The sequence below is a fragment of the Pristis pectinata genome, chromosome 16, assembly GCF_009764475.1.
Source record: "Pristis pectinata isolate sPriPec2 chromosome 16, sPriPec2.1.pri, whole genome shotgun sequence".
NCBI classification, from domain to species: Eukaryota; Metazoa; Chordata; class Chondrichthyes; order Rhinopristiformes; family Pristidae; genus Pristis; species Pristis pectinata.
The window spans coordinates 43,177,072-43,198,573 of NC_067420.1; the positions used below are offsets into that span (position 1 = coordinate 43,177,072).

Here is a 21,502-nt window from a genome sequence, read left to right on the forward strand (position 1 = left end):
GACCTTTTTAATAAAATCACGAGGGGCATAGATAAGGTGGATGGTCACGGTCTTTTTCCCCGGGTAGGGGAGTCTAAACATAGGTTTAAGGTGAGAGGGGAAAGATTTAAAGGAGACCTGAAAGGCAAGTCTTTCACACAGAGGGTGGCGGGTGTATGGAACGAGCTGCCAGAGGAAGTGGTAGAGGCGCATACAATTACAATGTTTAAAAGACGTTCGGACAGGCACATGGATAGGAAAGGTTTAGAGGGATATGGGCCAAATGCAGGCAAATAGGACTAGCTGAGGTTGACAACTTGGTCAGCATGGACGAGTTGGGCCAAAGGACCTGTTTAAGTGCAGTGTAGTTCTATGACTCTGTGACAATAGCAGAGACATCTCAAGTTAACGCTATCTCCTATCTTCCATCTAAAGAGTGCTGACTGTGGAAATGTGCAGAAACACTTAAACGAAGCTTTCTACCAAAAATGGAATTGAAGCTTCAGGCGTTTCTTGAGCAAGAATGTTTAATCTGGTCAGGGGTCAAGCCCAGAAATGCAGTCAGCAAATATTTCGGGGTTTGGCTCAAGAAAGACATGTCGTTAGAGGGAATTTCTTCACAACAATCGCAAGATAAATAGTTTGTCGCAGACAAACAGAACATATAAACTTCAACAACGTGTCTGTTACTGAGATGTGGCTGTTGGTGCTCAGTCTCAGTTTGCTTAAAATGATGGCTAAGGACTCATTTCATCCAAGATGTCACCTTAAATAACCTCACTTCAGCTGCTGATGTACAGGCAGATTGGGCCACATGTGACTTCCGTCACTTTAATTCCCCATCCCACTCCCACTCTAACCTCCCACACTGGTGCAACGATACCCAGAGTAAGCTTGAGGAACAGCAACTTGTCTTCCATCCAGGGCTGTTGTAGTCCTCGGGACTCAATATTGAATTTCAGATAACCAGCCATTCCTCTTTGTATCGGAACTTCCCAGTTCTATTGTAAGGTTTTTCTCTCAGTTTTTCTCTCTTCACAGGCGCTGCCTGATCTGTTGGGTATTTCCAGTCTTCTCTTTTGTTTCAGGTTTCCAGCAGCTTCTACGTGTTGCTTCAAATGCTTCCAACCTCTTCTTTTCTCCCTATTTGCCCTCTTTCATCCATTAATTCACAGCTCTGAAGGCATTGTGTTACCTGGTCTACTTTGGCTCCCACCCTATCACAGACACTCCCTCTGTTCTCTCCACCCCTCCCCCTCTCTGTAACTTAAACACTCACTTTTCCAATTCTTGATGTGAAATATTAACTCTGTTTCTCTCTCCACAGATGCTGCCTGACCTGCTGAGTGTTTCCAACGTTCTCTGATTTTGTTTCAGGTTTCCAGCATCTGCTGTGTTTGATTAATGTGCCTAAATGAGTTGTCCCCTTTGCCCGTGTTGGCCCATATTCCTCTAAGCCTTTCCTATCCATGTACCTGTCATTATTGTACCTGCCTCTACCACTTCCTCTAGCAGCTCGTTCCATTTATGCACCACTCACCATGTGAAAAGGTTGCCCCTCTGGTCCCTTTTAAGTTTTTCTCCTCTCACTTTAAACCTAAGTTACAGTGCGTGAGTCAATTCACTGGGTTTGCTTTTCCCTGGTCAGAGCTGCTGATGAACTTTCTAGCAGTGGGAGGAAAGACTTGGGGATCAGTTGAATGGGTAAACACCGAGGTTGGATGCCCCATCGTCAGATCAGCCATTTATGTTTGCCTCTTGTTGGGAAGTCTTTCCAAATAACACTTGGCAACCACCAGCTCCTGGAGCTGGGATCAGTCGCCTAAGTGATCAGAGGGGATTTGTTCCCTGTTTGTTCTGGGTTTCCTTCTCTAATTTCTTAGAAGATTACATCACAGAACCTTGGAAATCTTTGGCACAAATTGCTGCTTGACCTGCCAACTAAACAAGCAATGTACAAGACATGGTAAGGCCACATTTGGAGTACTGTGTGCAGTTCTGGTAGCTCTGCTATACGAAGGATGTTATTAAACTGTAAAGGGTGCAAAAAACTATTTACAATGATGTTTACAGAACTGAAGTGTTTGAGTTATAAGGAGAGGCTGGATAGGCTGGGAGTTTTTTCCCTGGAGCGTAGGTGGTTGAGGGGTGACCTTATAGAGGTTTATAAAATCATGAGGGGCATTGATAAGGTGAATAGCCACAGTCTTTTCCCCAGGGTAGGGGAGTCCAAAACTAGAGGGCGTAGCTTTAAAGTGAAAGGAAAAAGATTTAACAAGGACCCGAGGGGCAACTTTTTCACACAGAGGGAGGCGCATATATGGATCAAGCTGCCAGAGGAAGTGGTAGAGGCAGGTACAATTACGACATTTAAAAAACATTTGTTCAGGGACATGGATAGGAAAGGTTTAGAGGCATATGGGCCAACTGCAGGCAAGTGGGACTAGCGCAGGTAGACAACTTGGTCAGCAGGGACGAGTAGGGCCAAAGGGCCTGTTTCCGTGCTGTATAGCTCTATGATTCTAATTCAGATATTCCCTTTTCCTAGATCTTGGTCCATAGCTCAATGTGTAACGTTTCTTCAAGTGCTGATGTGGGTGGCTTTTAAATGCGAGGGGCGGGGGAGGGGGAGTGGTTTCCTGCCACCATCCCCCTTTCGGGCAGTGAGTTCCAGACCCCCATCCCTCCTTGTCCGAAAATAATTTCCTCAGATTTTTCTAATCCTTCCACAAATGTCTGTAAATCCATGTCCTGGAGTTATTGACCCCATTCTTCTCTGTGTGAATGGGGAGAGGGACTGGCTGTCATGAGGCAAGTTGGGGGTGGGCTTGACGAGCAAGCTTCGTTTTGTTGTCCATCTACTCTTTACGCTCCAACGTTGGCTGATCAGGTTGTGAGGAGGCAGCAGTGGGGAGGAAACCTCTTGGGCTCTGTGGCAAATTGGACAGAATATCCAGTTCAAGAGGCCACACAACCCAAGGGTGGAATTACGAAAAGGTTGCATAAATAAAATGGCCTTGTATCACCTGAGTTTAAAACGTGAAGGGTGACCCTGGTCCAAGTTAGTTCTCTATGTACTTTGGGATGTTCTGAAGCTAAATCTTTCTTTTTTCAATTGATTTACAGGATGTGGATTTACAGCATTCTTGCCCAGCCCTAACTACCCTTGAGAGGGCAGTGGTATGTCCCCACCTTCAATGCCTGCAGTTCTTCTGATGAAGGTGTCCTCTCAGGGTTCTTGGGAGGGACCAGGCACTGTTGAAGGAACCAATGAATGCAAGCTGTTCCCTTGTCTACCCTAGCTGTCATTCCAGGCATAGCCCAGTTGTTTGACTCTCACTGCTCTTCAGGCTGGTTCATTCAATTACAAGCTGCCTGGCTGTAAACAATGACCCCTGGAGAGTGAAGGATGGTCAGTAAATGATGTGCTGTCAGCTGCTGTCCACTGAGCAGGTAGATCTGCCGTTCTGTATAGTGTGTTGGCCCCTGTGAGTTAAAGGCCATTGAGGGTGTTGAACTGATCAGGACCATATCACTGCTCCCTCCTAAGTAAATAAACTAAAAATGTGTCCTATTTCTACTTATGTGCAGTTGTTCACTGTCGGCAGGGTAAAGACAAGTCACTAGGAGTAATCTGCCTTGTCAATGGTATTGGTATTGGTTTATTATTGTCACTTGTACTGAGGTACAGTGAAAAACTTGTCTTGCATTCCGTTCATACAGATCAATTCATTACACAGTGCAGTTACATTGAGTTAGTACAGAGTGCATTGAGGTAGTACAGGTAAAAATAATAACAGTACAGAGTAAAGTGTCACAGCTACAGAGAAAGTGCAGTGCAGTAAGGTGCAAGGTCACAACAAGGTAGATCGTGAGACAAGGTAGATCGTGCACAATGATGGTGCATTGATCCAATGAACTTTAAACCCAGGCATTTTGATTGATGATTAATGTGAATTAACATCCCGAGAAGCAAAATGATCTTTTTTTTACCGCCTACAATGTCCAAGAGGCCCAAACCTTACGAAGTATCAGTAAGGCCAATTCCCAGGTGCAGTGTGAAGAAAATGAACCAACTTAGGTTTCAAGACAAGTCGAGTTTATTGCCATCTGCACAAGTCCATGTGTGCACAGGTGCAATGAAACACTTACTTGCAGCAGCATCACAGACACAGAGCATCGTATAAGAAGTATTCACAAGAAAAACATAAATTAAACATAAATTATACACAATTTTTACAAGAAGGAACACAATTAGAGCGAAAAAAAAGTCCATTGTAGTGCAAAGTGGTCATAGTGTTGCTCAGCTGAGGTAGAGATTAGGGTTGTGCCGGTTGGTTCAAGAACCAAGTGGGTGAAGGGGAGATGGTCCTGAATCTGGTGGTGTGGGGACTTCAGGCTTCTGTACCTCCTGCCCGATGGGAGCTGCGAGAAGATGGCATGGCCTGGAGGGTGGGGTCTTTGATGATAGATGTTGCCTTCTTGAGGCAGCGCCTCCTGTAGATACTCCTGATGGTGGGGAGGGATGTGCCCGTGATGTATTGGGCAGAGACCACTACTCCCAGCTGCTTCTTATGTTCCTGCACATTCGAATTGCCGTCCCAGACCGTGATGCAACCAGTCTGGATACTTCCAGCGGAAGAGCTCCTTTCTAAGAAGACCTTTCGAACTTGTCAAGCACCTTACAGCCAATGAAGCCTTTTTAAACTGTGGTCACTGTTGCAATGTGGGAAACGTCCAATTTATACACAAACAGCACTGAAATAATAAGCAGCTCGTGTGTTTTACTGACGTTATTCGATATCTGAGCTTCCCTCAGTTCTTCCTTGACAACATCCTCGTAAATCTTTTATGCACCCTCTCCAGTTCAAATCATCTTCCATAGTGCCTCATCTCTGTACAATATTTTGCCCAACTTCACCACTCTTATAATCTTTGACAAAAACAGATTGGCTGGAAGAACTCAGCCAGTCAAGCAGCATCTGTGGGAAGAGAAACCAGTTACTGTTTCAGGTCACTGACTCTCAGAACCTCTACAATCTTTGCCTTGACAATGTAAAGGAAAACATTCCACATGTCATTTTAACCACTCTATTGAGCTGTCCTGCTACCTTTAATCTTCTGTCACCACAGCTGTGAGCGGAAGGCCAGGTTATGATGACTGGGCTGCCCTCGGTGCAGGTCCCACACTGCCTCTGCAATGTTGGTGAGATTGGGGTGGGAGTCCAGCACAACGGGACCATCTGGGAGGAAAAGATAAGATATCTTTATTAGTCACATATGCATCGAAACACACAGTGAAATGCACCTTTTGTGTAGAGTGTTCTGGCGGCAGCCCGCAAGTGTCGCCACGCTTCCGGCGCCAACATAGCACGCCCACAACTTCCTAACCCGTACGTCTTGGGAATGTGGGAGGAAACCGGAGCCCCTGGAGGAAACCCACGCAGACACACGGGGAGAACGTACAAACTCCTTACAGACGGCGGCCGGAATTGAATCCAGGTCACTGGCGCTGTAATAGTGTCGCACTAACCACTACACTACCGTGCCTGAATTCCAGGGTGATTGGTGAAGTAGGGATTCCCACACCTCCCTCAGGCAACGACTGCCTTCCCTTCACCGACCATTGCATTTTTACAGCAATTTTCTAGCAAGTCATCTTCCTTCTCCCTTTTGCCAGCTCATTGTTGATATTTGTTCTTTCCTTTCCCTCTTCATTCCTTCTCTCGTTTTCTCCCTTTCTTTCATTCCTTCACCTTTTCATTCTTTCCTCCTCCTCTCCTTCTTTCTCTCCTTTCCCACTTTCCTCCTTCCCTTTATCAAGCAGCAGGGATGAAGGAAGAAGAGAAGGTCTACAGAGACTGCGCAGAGGCCTCAGCGTCTGGTGCCACCATGAGCGGCGTTTACACCATCCGTATTGAGAACACCACAGACCCTCGGAAGGTAATCAGTCAGACACATCCCTCTGGCAAGCTTCCTGCACCAGTACTGATCAGTAAATCAATAGCAGACTCCAATGGGAACCAGCAATGTAGTGGTGGGTAGTCACATCACAATGTACTCACTTTGTCATTTTAAACATTCCCAGTTGTAAATCATCCCCTTACATATTAGCTGGTCTAACAATCTCCCAGACGGCTCTGGAATTGCCAGGACCGTATGTTAATCTCGAAGACCTTGTGCCGAGGGATCTACGGCAGATAAATCGTGGGGTGTAGAAAGAGCTTTTGCTTGAACATGTTTGCCTCTCAGTTTTAAGAATGTGGAGAGGAGTGAAGGCTGTTCACTTGAGAGAAAGGAATTATCGGTGGACAACTTGGTCACTGGTTGGTGGTGGGAACACTAAGTGGCGTGAGAAGGAAAGCGATGGTGGGAGTCTGGGGCAAGTGATTGGGGCTGGAGGGGCTCATAAGATGGAGTGTGGGAGTGGACAGTTGGAGCTGGGGAGGGGGTCGTGGGTGGGAACCCGAGACCGGGTGATCGGCGCCACGGAAACATGGGATGGAACCTCAGAGTTGGAGCTGGAGGTGGGTGGGATCATGGCATGGAGTCTGGAGATGGATGATTGGAACCTGGGGTGGGGGTTCATGTGATGACACCCTGAGAATTGCATCCAATTAGCAATGACAACCCTGTTGAGCCAACAAAGAGGCAGACAGAGATGGGAAGAAAGATTAAAGGGCATGGATTAAAAAGATTCAAGAGAGGGATGTGAAGAAAAACATTTTTACATGGAGAGTGGTGATATCTGAAACTGTCCGCACAGGGAGATAGAAACAGTCAGTCAGGGCTCTGAGGAGGGAATTTCAGAGAGAATTGTTGGCAGCAGGTAGCTGGGACTGACTAAATCACTTAATATAAGCTGGCACAGATATGTTGGACTGAGTGGCCTCCTGTACCATGTTCTAGTGTCACAGGTGGTACAGAGGACAAGTGATCTGCTGGACGACTTCCCTACCGATGAAGATGGGAGTTCCAGGTCCACCACCTACAGGGCTTGGTCTTTAGGCTATGCCTGGCCAGCTGTACCCCTCCAGTGTGGCTCTGGCCTCCAGCCTTTCGAGTTTCCCCTCTCGTGTTGCTGCAAGGTTGAAGAGTCTGGTTACTCACTGGGTCTAAATCCTGGAACTCCCTCCCCAGCACTGTGGGAGCACCTTCACCAGGAGGACTGCAGCGGTCCACAATGACCACTCAGCATCATTTTACCAAAGGCAGTCAGCGATGGGCAATAAGTACTGCCCTTGTCAGCAACACTCTCATACTGTCAATGTCAAGCAAAGATTTGTGCCACTATTTAAGGTGATCACACTGTTATTCTGTGATGGACAATGAACGACTTTCTTGTAATGGCAGGGTCGGCAGCATCCTGAGCTGTTTGTATTTTAGAACATAGAACATAGAACACTACAGCACAGTACAGGCCCTTCGGCCCACAATGTTGTGCCAACATCTTATCCTGCTCTAAGATCTATCTAACCCTTCCCTCCCACATAGCCCCCCATTTTCCTTTTGAGTTCGTGCAGAAGTGGAACAGTAGTCCCAAGATGGTGATGTCTTTGGTATTTGCTCTTTGTTGCAATTAGACTCCAGGATCCCCGACAGAATTGTCCAGGATGTTTGAGTTTGCATTCCACTTCAATGCCTGTTCATACTCGATTCCATGTTCCACCTTCCTCTCCTATCAGACTTCATCATAGAGTCACGGAAACAGGCCCTTCTGCCCAACTGGTCCACGCCAACCAAGATTCCCAATAAAGCTTGACCAATTTGCTCATGTTTGGCCCATATCCCTCTGAACCTTTCCTATCCATGTATCTGTCCAAGTGCCTTTTAAATGTTGTTGATGTACCTGCCTCAACCACTTCTTCTGGCAGCTTGTTCCATATACGGACCACCCTCTGGGTGAAAAAGTTGCCCCTCGGGTTCCTATTAAATTTCTCCCCTCTCACCCTAAACCCATGCCCTCTAGTTCTTGGTTCCCCAACTCTGGGGAAAAAGACTGAGTGCATTCACCCTATCTATGCCCCGTGGTTTTATACACCTCTATAAGATCACCCCTCATTCTCAAATGCTCCAATGAAGAAAGTTCAATCTCTCTCCGTAACTCAAACCTTCGAGTCTTGGCGACGTCCTCGTAAATCTCCTCTGCACTCTTTCCAGCTGAATGGCATCACTCCTATTGCAGGGGGACCAAAGCTGAACACAATATTCCGATTGCAGCCTCACCAACCTCCAGCCCTGTGTCACCTCCACCTCTCACCTCCCAGCCTCTGTCACTATCTCCACTCTCCCCTCCTCCATCTGCCCGTCACCCCTCCTCACCTGGATCCACCTATCACTGGCCAGCTCTTGCTCCACCCCTTCCCTCCACCTCTATACCGGCCATCTCCCCTCCATCTTTCAGTTCAGATGAAGGGTCTCAACCCAAAACGTCGACCGTCCGTTTCCCTCCGTAGATGCTGCCTGACCCGCTGAGTTCCTCCAGTGCTTTGTGTGATTCCCATGAATGTTCCTCTCTCTCTCTCTGCTTTCCCGTGCAGGTTTACTGCGACATGGAAACGAGTGCAGGGGGCTGGACAGTGATACAGAGGAGATTTAATGGCAGCCTGGACTTCCAGAAAAACTGGAAGGAATACAAACTGGTGAGTAAAAAGGGAATAATTCTTTCAATTCTACAACACTTTTCACAGATTCAGGACATCCTAAAGCACTTCACAGCCAATGGAGTGCTCTCTCAGTGTAGTTGCAATGTATGAAACACAGCAGCCATTTTGTGCACAGCAAGATCCCATAAACTGTGCTGAGATGAATGTCCAGATCATCTGTATCAATGCAGTTGGTTGAGGAATGAGTCTTCTCAGAATTTTCATCCACCTGAGACATCAGATGTGGGCTTAGTTTAACGCCTCACTCAAATGAAGACACTGCCAACAGAGCAGGACTCCTACAGTTTTGTACTGCAAGGGCCTACAAACACTCAGTGCCAATTCCCGATTACTTCTCCTTGCCTAACAGGCACCTCATCTGATAAAAACATTCATCCCTATGCAATGTGTCAAAACCCTTACAAATTTCTCATTGTATGTCCTGTTAGCAATCCCAGCAGAGCAGAAGAGGGAATTTAATTCAGGGCTGAGGCAGGAATTGGGCCGTCCACTTTGAAAGCCACACCTTCCGGGGATGCTGGAAATCAGAAGGGGCTCGAAACACTCAACAGGTCAGGCAGCATCTGTGGAAAGGGAAACAGGGTTATCATTTCAGGTCGAAGATCTTTCATCAGAGAGAAAAGTTAGTTTTAAGTTGGGAGAAGGAGGGAAAGAGTGGCTAGGACAAAGGGAATATCTTTGATAGGCTGAGCCCAACATGGCTGTGTGGATGAGTTGTTAAAAGAGCAATTAGATGGTGACTAGGAAGTGGGGTGTTTTTTCTCCAAGTAGCAGGTCAAGGTGTGCGAATGGAAGGGGGGATGTAACTGAGCAGTTATCACAGATGATAGTTTACTGCAAAGATGGCCAGTTGTGAGTGTGAGTTATCAGACGTTGGACAACACATATCGAGTCGAGAAGGCTACAGTGTACCCATGAGGGAGATGAGGTGCTGTCTACTTTTCCCCAACTTCCTTTGCCCATCCACCCAACCTCATTGAAGTATGTCGAATGCCCAAAGGTTCGAGCTTTCGGCCCATCTGCACTGTGCTAGCGTTTTGGCTATCTTCTCCCATCTCTTCCAGTCACCATCTGCTCCTTTCCCCCTCGTGTATCTATCCAGATTCACCTGAACTACATCTCTTCTCTTCATCCCCACCACTCCCTGCTCTTCCAGCTCACAAGAAAACAGGAGCGGGAGGAGGTCACTCGGCCCCTCAAACCTACCCCCTATTCAATATGACCATGGTGATCTATGCTGGCCTCAACTCCTCTTCTGTGCCAGCTCCCCATCACCCTCAATTCCTTGATCTTTCAAATATTTATCTATCTCTACCTTAAATATATCTAATGAACTGACCTTCACCTCCCTCAGGGCAGAGAATTCCAGAGATTCACCCCACCTCTGAGAGAAGATGTTTCGTAGCACCTCAGTTTTAAATGACCTGCCCCTTATCTTGTAACTATGTCCCCTTGTTCGTGACTCTCCCACGAGTGAAAACATCTCAGCATTTAACCTGAAAAGCCTCCTTAGAATTTTATATGTTTGTATAAGGTTATCCTTCATTCTTCTGAACCCAAACTGTCCAGCCTATCTCAATAACACAACCCTCTCACCCCGGTGAATCTCCTTGGGACTGACCCCAGGATTACTGTATCCTTTTTTGGGTAAGGGGAGCAGAACAGTGCTCAATATTCCAGGTGAGCCCTCACCTACATCCTGTACAACTGTACAAAAACTCCCCAATCTGAAACTCCAAACTCTTCGCAAGAGTTCAAATTTATTGTTGTTGTCATAGGCATCCATACCAAGGGGATAAATGCCATGAAAATTAGCTATTTTGCAGCAGCACAGTACATTACAAACATATGTTAACGTAAACTTATATTAACACAAGTTATACAATAGGACAACGTGTTGTTTGCCTTCTTAACTATTTGTTGGACCTGCCTGCTAACTTGTTGTGATTTATGCACTAGAACACCTAGATCTTCAGAACTTCACTCATTTGCAGTCTCTCTCCATTTAGATAATAATTTTTCTTTTGATTCCTCTCACTGAAGTGCGTGACCTCACACTTCTCCACATTAATCTCCATTTGACAGGTTTTCACCCAGTCACTCAATCTATTTATATCCCATTTCAGAATCACAGTGTGTTCATCACAACATGTCCTTCTGCCTATTTTTGTATCATTGGCAAACCTGGAAACCTTTCAACAAACAATCTGCTGGAGGAACTCAGCAGGTCAAGCCACGCACTGCTCGACCCACTGAGCTCTTCCAGCAGATTGTTTATTGCTCCAGATTCCAGCATCTGCAGTCTCTTGTGTCTCCTTGGAAACCTTACATCTTGCTCCCTCTGCCAAGTCATTAATGTAAACCATACACTATTGAGTGCCAAGAACCGTCCCTGGGGCACTCAACTAGTAATGTCCCTCCAGCCTGAAAAGTACCCATTGATTTCAGCTCTCTATTTGCTACGTGACAGTCGGTTTTCAATCCATGCCAACACACTTCCTCCAATACCTTTGGCTCTTAATTTATGCACCAGCCTCTTATGTGGCACCTTGTCAAATGCCTTCTGGAAATCTAACTATACTACATTTACAGGTTCTCCTCTATTAACTCTCCCTGTCACTTCCTCAAAGAATTCAAGCAAATTCATCAAACATGACTTACCTTTCATAAAACCATGTTGATTAGGTTTGATGATATTCAGCTTTCCTAAATGACTCTAGCATTTTGTCAACAATAAGTGTTAAACTGACTGGCCTATATGTCCCTGCCTTCTGTCTTCATCCCTTTATTGAACAGGGGAGTCACGGCTGTTTTCTGTCTCTTGTACCCTCCTGGAATTTAGCAAGCTTTGAAAAATTTCAACCAATGGGCCCACTATCTGCATTGAACATAGAACAGTACAGCACAGGAACAGGCTCTTTGCCCTATGATGCTGTGCTGAACTAATTAAGCTAGCAATTTAAAAGCCTACTAAACAAGCCCCTTCTGCCTACACATCTATATCCCCCATTCTCTGCAGATTCAAGTGCCTAAGACCTTCTTAAACGCCTCTGTCGTATTTGCCTCCACTATCGCCCCCGGCAGTGCATTCCAGGGGAATTTCTGCAACCACATCCTTTCAAACCCTTGGGTGCAGACCATTGGATCCTGGTGATTGTCCATCCTTAGCCCCATGAGTTTTTCCAAAACCTTATCTCTTATGATTGGGATTTTTTACAAGTTCTGACCTGATATTTGAAATTAGCCCATCTGTTATCTTAAGGATATTTGCAGTGTTCTCCATGAACAAGACTGATGCAAAAAATTGATTTGACATATCTGCTCATTTTTTGTTTCCTCAGTTCACCAACCTCATTCTCTGGAAGTCCCACACCTAACATAGCCACTTTCTTCCTGTTTATATATCTATAGAAAATCCAGGGAAGGAGATCTCTCCCAGAATACCTGCAGGAATTATTAATGATTGTCTTATGTTTGTGGGCGTCAGTCACAAATAAATGCAATTGGGAGGAGACAGAGCTTGGCTTTGCCCTTGCTCTTGCAAGCTTCCCCTCACTGTCACCACAGGGAGATCCAGCAGCCCTTGTCCTGAGATAAGCAACAGTGATCACATCCCTTGGCACAGTGCTTCAGGGCAAGCCTTTCCCTTCAGGAGGTGATCAAGGTCAAGATGAGGATTTGTTCTCACACTTCCCAGAGTTTGAAGCCTCTGGCTGCTTTGGCTTTGAGCCATTCATGAACCTGGGTCTGACACCAGAGCTCAGCACGATGTAGAGACTTGATTCAATGTGCCTTTAAGCTGCGGCTCTCCGTGACTGGTCCAGGTCACTGCCCCTGTTCTGGGGTAAACAGCGTGTGACTGGATGCCGATAGTGTGGGAACGATCTCCGATTACACTGAAAGATTTGAGCCCAGAAGAGTCAGACCAAGTTTAAAAATAACAGCGAGCTCTGGGTTTTACTGAATGCAGTGTGGGCTCTCAGGAATGTAAATCTGTGAGCATCGCTGCCTGGGTAAATTAGAGGGGGGGGATTGAAACTACTGAAGTGGTGGAGAGACTGGAAGTCCCTGGATTAATTCCTGGACTCTGCTTGGGAGGGGAGGTGCAAAGGGTAGGGAGGTGTGTTGGGTGTGTGAGGGAGGATTTTGGGGATATCTGGAAGAGTCTGTTGGAAGGGGGAATGTGGAGGAGTTTTGTGTGGGCGGGTGAGAGAGGTGGAGGATCTTGGGGGGGGCGCGGTGGAAGGTAATTGTTAATTAATTGGAATTGGTTATTATTGCCACATGTACCAAGGTACAGTGAAAAACTGCATGCCATCCAGACAGATCACTTCATCACATCAGTACACGGCAGGCACGGTAGTGTAGTGGTTAGCATAACGCTATTACAGCGCCAGCGACCCAGGTTCAATTCTGGCCGCTGTCTGTAAGGAGTTTGTAAATTCTCCCCATGTCTGTGTGGGTTTCCTCCAAGTACTCCAGTTTCCTCCCACATTCCAAAGACGTACGGGTTAGGAAGTTGTGGGCGTGCTATGTTGGCGCCGGAAGCATGGCGACACTTGCAGGCTGACCCCAGAACACTCTACGCAGAAGATGCATTTCACTGTGTATTTCGACGTACATGTGACTAATAAAGATATCTTACATCGAGCTAGTACAAGGGAAAGCTGTAACAGAATGTAGAATATAGTGTTACAGAGAATAAACAGAGAAAGTGCAGTGCAGGTAGACAATAAGGTGCAAGGCCATAACGAGGTTGATTGTGAGGTTAAGAGTCCATCTTATCGTACAGGAGGTCTGTTTGAACAGCAGGATAGAAGCTGTCCTTGAGCCTGGTTGTTCTGGCCGGGATGATGAACAAAAAGGATTTGGGAAGCAGTGGAGATGTTTTGGGTGGGTGGGGAGAAAGGGGTTATGGGGGGAGCAGGAGTGTGAGGCACAGGGTGGGGAGGAGAGAGATTTGTGGAAGTAGGTGTGTGTGAGGCAGGGATCTTGGGGGGAGCTTGGTTTGGGGGGAGCTTTATTGTGCAGGGGTGTAAATATGGGTGGGCAAAAGCCAGGGTATTTGGGTGGGTGGGGAAGGTAGGTCTGAGTGGGTGGGGGCTCCTGACTGGTCCAGGTACGGGGAGAGGGTTGGATGGATGGTGGGGAAAGGGGTTTCGTTAACTGGGGTGGAGATGGTTTGGGAGAGGAGCAGTGCAGGTAAGGAGATGGGAATTTAACATAAAAGGTCCTATTTGTACACACAGAGGTGATAAAATATATAAAACAGTAAAGGAAGGAAGGAATTTCTTCATACCTCAAATCAGCAGCAGGATTGGTTTAAGTTGTCAGCCTTGGAATATTGAGGTCGGGTGGTTACATTGTAAGGCCATTTAAGGGGCAAATCATTTCACCAAACATCTTTACAGAAATTCCCGATCTATTTTATCAAAAGATTTGGTGAAATATAAACAGCTCAGAGTTTCATTAAGCACAGTGTGGCTGGGAACACTGCCGGGAATCTCAGTGGAATTTCAGTGCAGTTTCAGCTCATTCCACCCTACATCCTCCACCAAATCCGGGGAAGTGTTGGGGCTGGATTGGGATCTCCATTGATTCGTTGATGGCCTTTGACGCTGTCAGACCTGAAGCCCCGTGGAAGGTGATGGCCAGTTTAGGCTGCTCTCCAAAGTTCATTTAGGTGCTAAGATTTCTTCTCGATCCGGCAGCTGCCTCTGTTGTCAGTAATGACCTGGAGATGGATCCGATCATCACCCAATTGCTTCCTATTCAATATTCTCATCTGACATAGAAAGAAGGCATTTGGCCCATTGACCTAATGCCAGCTCTCAGAGCATTCCCATCAGTCCCGTTTCCCTACTTTTACCTTGTCTCCCGTCTTCTCTCATGAAACCATCAAGTCTCCGCCCACCCACCCACACTATGGGTAAGTTACAGGGGCCAATTAATCTACCGACCTGCAGATTTTTATTTTCAGCAGCTGCAGACTTTTACATTTGTAGTTTATGACATTTAAGCTTCTGGCTTTGCCACAAGTCCATCCTGTCAAACCCTCTCTGTACTTTAAAGGCCATAGTCAGGGCAACCCTTGGGACCCTTCGACGGGTGTGAAGAGACCCACCCAGCCTGCTCATTCATTCGTGACAGCTCGATCCTCTCAGTTCACCAACCATCCTGGTAGATCTTCCCTCTCGTACCTTCTCCCCAATGCCTGAGTGGAAGGGGAGAGTGGAACTGAGCGAAGTGATCTTATCTCCCTGGCTCAGAGCAGGTCGGGGCATTCTCACGGGGCACCCCATTTGGGCAATATTGATAACGTTCCAAAACAATTTGGCAAAAAAGCCTTGAGCAAAGCAAAATCAACTCCCAGCTCAAAAAAAAGCTTTTAAACACAGCGAGACCCCTCCAGTCCACAGAACTGACCTGACCTGGAGCACAGTCGATCTCCACTGCCATTTCAGCTGCCCCCTTGTAACCCTCTCTCAAGTCACTCACTCTAAAATTCTTTCCATCTTACCCTTACTCTATTTTCTTTTGTCCTTCTCTTTACCCATGGTGCCACCACAGAGTGCTGAGAGGAAGATTGGGACAATGGAGCATCCTTGTTTGACACTTGGCTCTGCTGTAGACCCTATTGATTAGATAAGATAAGATAAGATAAGATCTTTATTAGTCACATGTACATTGAAACACACAGTGAAATACATCTTTTGCGTAGTGTTTTGGGGGTCAGCCCACAAGTTTTGCCACACTTCCGGTGCCAACATAACATGCCCACAACTGTACGTCTTTGTAATGTGGGAGGAAACCAGAGCACCCGGAGGAAGCCCACGCAGACACGGGGAGAACGTACAAACTCCTTACAGACAGCGGCCGGAATTGAACCCGGGTCGCTGGCACTGTAAAGCGTTATGCTAACCACTACACTACCATGCCTGCCAGTCTCACAGCTTGGATGTTGTCTTGGAGGAAACATAAAACAGGTGAATTTTTATGGGCATTTCAATTTGGGAGGGTGTTCCAAAGTCCTTCCTAATTAATAAAGTCAAAGGTTTTACTGAAGTTAAAAAAGCTCATGCATAGTAGCTCCCACATCAACGTTCTGAAAAATTTGTCCTTTCTCTCCTCATAGAATATTTTACATAGTAGATAACCATGTCCTCAGACACTGGAGGGGAAGGGAGGGATTGTTGTACAGCAGGAAATGCAGCAACCAACCAGCACACAGCAAGATCCCAGAAATCCCATCACTATTCCAGGCCAACACTCCAGCTCAATACTTGGGGAGTGCTGCAGTGTCAGAGGAGCTCTCTGTGGATGTCATTAAGCTGGGGACCCATCTGCTTTCTCTAGAGTTAGCTAAAGATCTCATTGGACTGTTTTGGAGAAGAAGCTGGACATATCCAGTTTATTAGGTCATCATTGCATTGCTGTTTGTGGGAGCTTGCTGTGTGCAGATCGCCTACCCTGTTCTGTACATCACGGGAGCTTCGATGTCCTTAATTGGCAGTAAAGTTCTCTGGGACGCCTGAAAGGAGATGTGAATGGATTACAGTTTTGTGCTTTCAATTACATTTTAAATGAAGGGATTAGCTGTGGATTGCAATTGTACTGGGAAAACTTTGATTAACTAGCAAGTCCACAGTTATTTCACAGAGTTGTACAGCACAGAAACAAGCCCGTCAGTTCACCATGTCTATACCAACCTTATTACCCATCTACAGCAATCCTTTCATGCCTTGTATATTTAAGAGTCTTAATAAATACCTCTTAAGTATAAATGTATCTAATACCACCACTTCCTCTGCTGGCAAGTTCCAGATATCAGCCACTCTTTGTGTAAAAACAATGTTGGCAAATCAACAAGTTAGTGACTTCCTATTGTATTTCTACACCAACAATGTACTGTACTGGCTGCCAGAGGCTTTGGCCCATTCTGAGGTTGTGTCAGTGACGCTGTAGTACCTGCCTTGCTTCAGTAGAGCGATGTTCCTCCGCACACAGCTTCAACTTCCAGTTTCTCTCGTAGGGTTTCGGGGACATCTCAGCCGAGCACTGGCTGGGGAATGAAGCCATCTACCTGCTGACCAATCAACGGGCTTACTCCTTACGGATCGAGCTGAGGGACTGGGATGAAAACCAAGTCTATGGCTTGTACGAGAAGTTCCACTTGAGCAGCGAGAGACAGAAATACAGGTACTGTAGAGTTCACCAGGCCCAAACTTAACCCCTCTCTCTCAACAGGTGCTGTCTGACCTGCTGAGCCTTTCTGTTCTTGTTACAACTGCTGTGTGGGTTCTGGTTGGAAGCCAGTCACTGGGAGCCCAATAAAAGTCACCCACAGTAAAATGAACAGCTCGCAGGCTGAGATATCACATTCCACCTGGTCTCTCACTCCCATTATTCAGCATGTCATCGGAGTTGGATTGCCAGACATTTTCCAAGTGTGGCCAATATAACGCAGGAACAGAAAGTGATTGTATGAGTGAATTTATTGTCTTCGTAACGATTATTAAGGAAACCCTGTAGAAATGGAAAGCTAGTAAATAGGCAGAACATCTCTCCACGGAACGATTGTGATAGATGGGAGAAATAAAGCAAGATAAATTGAACTAGATGAACACAAAGCTTATTGTTACCACTTCACTGCTGCTGCCCTTGTGCGTAATGAGCTTTAAGAAATAATAGCGGAGGTAGGTTAACCAGCCCCTTAAGACTGCTACACATTGAATGAGATTGCAGATCGCCAAATCCCTTGACCCACCTTCAAGTTCAATAACCTATCGATCTCAGATTTGAATATTCTCATCAATGAGACATTCAGAGTGATCCATGGGAGTGATTTTCAGTCTTGGTGAATTTTCTCCCCATCTTGGTCCTAACTGACTGCCCTTCACCTGGGACTGTGTTCACCTGGTGGTCTCTCCTGCCTGAGGAAACAACCTCTCGACATCTATCCTGTCAACCTCTCTCCCAGGATGTTTGGAGGAGGTCACCTCATTGTTAAAGACCACCCTTTGAGGGAGAGGGTTCCAAAGATGCACCCAACCCACCAACCCCACCCGAAAGAGGAAAAAAAGTCATCTTACCTCTTAAAGGAGTGAACGTGTACATTTAAAAAGTGACCCCAAGTTCTACATTCTCCCGTCCACCCTGTCAAGATCCCTCTGGAGCACAAAACAATCTGCTGGAGGAACTCAGCGGGTCGAGCAGCATCTGTGGGAGGAAAGGAATTGTCGATTTTTCAGGTTGAAACCCTGCGTCAGGACCTCTGCCAGTCCAGAAACCATTCACTGAGCTAATTTCTGGGATGAAAGAGTTGTCCAGTTCTGAATCAGGGATTCAACCTGAAACATCGACAATACCTCTCCCCCAACAGATGCTGCTCGACCTGCTGAGATCCTCCAACGGATTGTTTGTTGCTCCAGATTCCAGCATCCCCTGTGTCTCCAGGACCCCTCAGGATCTTGCAATTCATCAATTGTGGTGAAACTCTGTTAATCGACACACTTGGAACTTTGATAGATTCTCTAGACTATTGGATTTACCAATGGAAACAGTTTTAATTCCCATTTTTTTCAGATGTTATGCAATGGTATAATAAATTTTCCAGCAAACCTGGTATGTTTAAAGGAAATGTGGGAACTAGGGCCAAGGTGAGTGTAAAGGCAGCACGGGAACCAGGGCCCAGTGAGTTTAAAGAGAGCAGGAACCAGGGCCCAGTCAGTTCAATGGGAGTGGGAACCAGGTCACAGGTGAGCCACTTGCTGAGTAATCGATTTCCACACAATTGAATAGCGTATTATTGGGGTTTTACCGGACCTTCCTTCCAGAGTGTCCATCTCTCGGCCTCCTCACAGCTCACTACCCACCTGGTCTCCTGGAGTGCAGCTGATTGATCCAGAGGATGATGGGGTTGACTCCATCTTTCCATCCAGCGCCTCCCTCCTGGGCAGGGCTCTGTGTCCCGGCGGCTGCTCAGGTGAGCAGGGTGACTCGGCGACTGGTCAGGTCCAGGGGCTGCGGGTGAGGAAAACTGTCTGTGGCTGTAACGCTTTATTCTGCCTTCCGTTACTGCTTTTCCCTTGTACTACCTCGATGCACTGATGTGATGAAATGATCTGTATGGACGGCATGCCAAACAAAGTTTTTCACTGTATCTCGGTACATGTGACAATAATAAACCAATGTACCAAATTACCCCTCCCCAGCCTGGCTAGTTTCTGCCACAGTGGGTGGGCTTGGAATTCCCACTTGCACCCTCAAATCTTAGAAATGCTTCTTATCCTATCTCCTTGTCTTATCTTATCTCCTCCCCTGCCTCGGAAGGTTCTGGGTTCAAATCTGTCTGCAGAGACTTGAGACCCGTGCAGTACCGAGGGAGCTCCACACAATCAGAACCGGCCACTGTAAACCAAGCCCGTGGTTTCTCTTTCAAACTGGGTGTCAGAAATTGCTTTGTTCTCAAAGAGGCACAGAGAAACCCTCCCTCGTGTCCTGGCAAAAGTTCCTCCCTCAGTTCTTGTGGGAGCATGTTTGGATAGAGGTGTGTTGAGTGAGTGGGGGAAAACTTGGTGAATGAAGTTTAATGGGGGAAAGTGTGAGGTCATGCACTTCAAAAGAGGAATCAAAAGGCCAATTATTACCTAGAGCGAGGTTGCAAATAAGTGGAGTACAAACTAGGTGTTTTTGTGCATGAAACGAAATTAGCAACAAGGTGCAGCAGATACATTGCTGAGATGGTTTATTATTGTCACATGTACCGAGGTCCAGTGAAAAACTTGTCTTACATACCATTCATACAGATCAATGCATACCAGTGCATTGAGGTAGTACAAGGGAAAACAATAACAGAATGCAGAATAAAGTGTTACAGTGACAGAGAAAGTGCAGTGCAGGCAAACAATAAGGTGCGAGGTAGATTGTGAGATTTTGAGTCCATCTTATCATACTAGGGAACTGTTATAGGCTTATAACAGCGGGATAGAAGCTGTCTTGAGCCTGGTGGTACGTGTTTTCAGGCTTTGTATCTTCTGCCTGATGGGAGAGCGGAGAAGAGAGAATGCCTGGGGTGGGTGGGGTCTTTGATTATGTTAGCTGCTTTACTGAGGCAGCAAGAAGTGTAGGCAGAGTCCATGGAAGGGAGGCTTGGTTTCTGTGATGTGCTGAGCTGTGTCCACAACTCTCTGCAGTTTCTTGCAGTCCCGGGCAGAGCAGTTGCCGTACCAAGCCGTGATGCATCCAGATAGGATGCTTACTATGGTGGCATCAATAAAAATCGGTGAGTGTCAAGGGGGACATGCCAATTTCTTTAGCCTCCTGAGGAAGTAGAAGCTCTAGTGAGCTTTCTTGGCCATGGCATCTACGTGGTTGGACCAGGACAGGTTCTTGGTGATGTTCGCTTCCTAGGAATTTGAAGTTGTTAACCCTCTCGCCCTCAGCACCATTGATGTAAACAGGAGCGTGTGCACCACTCCCTTTCCTGAAGTCAGTGACCAGCTCTTTTGTTTTGCTGACATTGAGGGAAAGGTTGTTGTCATGGCACCATTCCACTAAGCTCTCTATCTCCTTCCTGTACTCCGACTCATCGTTATTTGAGGTAGTTAAGAAGACAAACGGTACAGTGGCCTTTATTGCAAAGGAGGTTGAGTTTAGAAATGGAAGAGTATTGTGCCAGTTGTACATGGTGCTGGTGAGACTGCACCTGGAGTACTGCGCAAATTTTGGTCCCCCTATTTAAGAAAGATATTGGCTTTGGAGCTAGTCCAGAACAAGTTCACTCAGCTAATTTCTGGGAAAAGAGGGTTACACTATCACCAGCGGCTAATATAGTTAGAACTGTATTTTTTTGGAGTTTAGAAAATGAGAGGTGATCTTATTGAAACATATAAAATCTAAGAGAGCATAATAGAGTAGATGTCGAGATGTTTTCACTAGTGGGAAGGTCCTGCATGAGGGGATGTAGTTAGAAGATAAGGGGCCGGTCATTTAAAACTGTGTAAGAATTTCTTCTCGCAGAGGATGGTGGATCTCTGGAATTCTCTGGCCCTAGGGGTTGTGGAGGCTAGATCACTGGGGGTATTTAAAGAGAGGTAGTTTGTAAGAGCAGGGAATTGAGGGCTGTGGGGAACTGGCACAAAAGAGTAGATGAGGTCTGAGCCGTGATCACATCGAATGGCGGGGGTTTGAGGGACCAAGTGACTTACTCCTGCTTTTTTCTTGTGTTGTTGTGTTAACCAAAGTCACTGAAGCAGAATGTCACATGACGGTTTGTGGGAGTTTGCTGCAGGGAAGATGTCTCCCACATTTCCTGTATTATAACGGTAGCTACGCTAAAGTTTCTCATTGGCTGTGAGATGCTTCAGGACATCCTGGGATTGTGTAGGGTGCAGTACGAATGCAACTCTTTCACTTTACCAACAGAGCAAAGATCTTTCTTTTTCAATCTTTTTATTAGTTTTCAAATTAATACAGATTAATATATCAATGTTTATACATGTAATACAAAGAGATCAGGAGAATAATCATGACATGGATAATCATAAAGAACAATAAAGTATAAAAAAAATCTGTAGATCCAACGATCTGTTAGTGAATGAATATAATATAAAAGAAAAAGATTTATTATAAAATATAAAAAAGAAAAAAACCCAGAACAATAAGAAAAACTAGAAACAATATATCAAACCAAATTAAGCTAAAGAAAAAAAATTCAAAAAAAAACTGGACTAAAATTTCTCAGTAGAAACAGAGCAATATTATGTCATCAACTCCGTTCCTCTAAATTGAAAGGTTATTATAAGGGGATCTATATCATGTGAAAATATTGAATAAATAGACTCCAAACTTCCTCA

The 21,502-nt window shown here is 46.0% G+C and overlaps 1 protein-coding gene across 4 annotated transcripts in view; it reads left to right on the forward strand.

The window, feature by feature from the left end:
- angpt4 (angiopoietin 4) overlaps window positions 1-21,502 on the forward strand; it is a 68,127-nt gene that overhangs the window by 32,448 nt on the left and 14,177 nt on the right. For 3 of the 4 annotated variants that reach the window (XR_007957556.1, XM_052030950.1, XM_052030952.1), the window contains exons 5-7: window positions 5,804-5,922; window positions 8,520-8,621; window positions 16,678-16,844. Coding sequence is in view for 3 of the 4 variants with exons in the window: in XM_052030950.1 (XP_051886910.1) it covers window positions 5,804-5,922; window positions 8,520-8,621; window positions 16,678-16,844 (388 nt within the window). In the remaining variant the exon portion in view is untranslated. The remainder of the gene's footprint in view (window positions 1-5,803; window positions 5,923-8,519; window positions 8,622-16,677; window positions 16,845-21,502) is intronic. The other variant, XM_052030951.1, reaches the window with a different exon arrangement.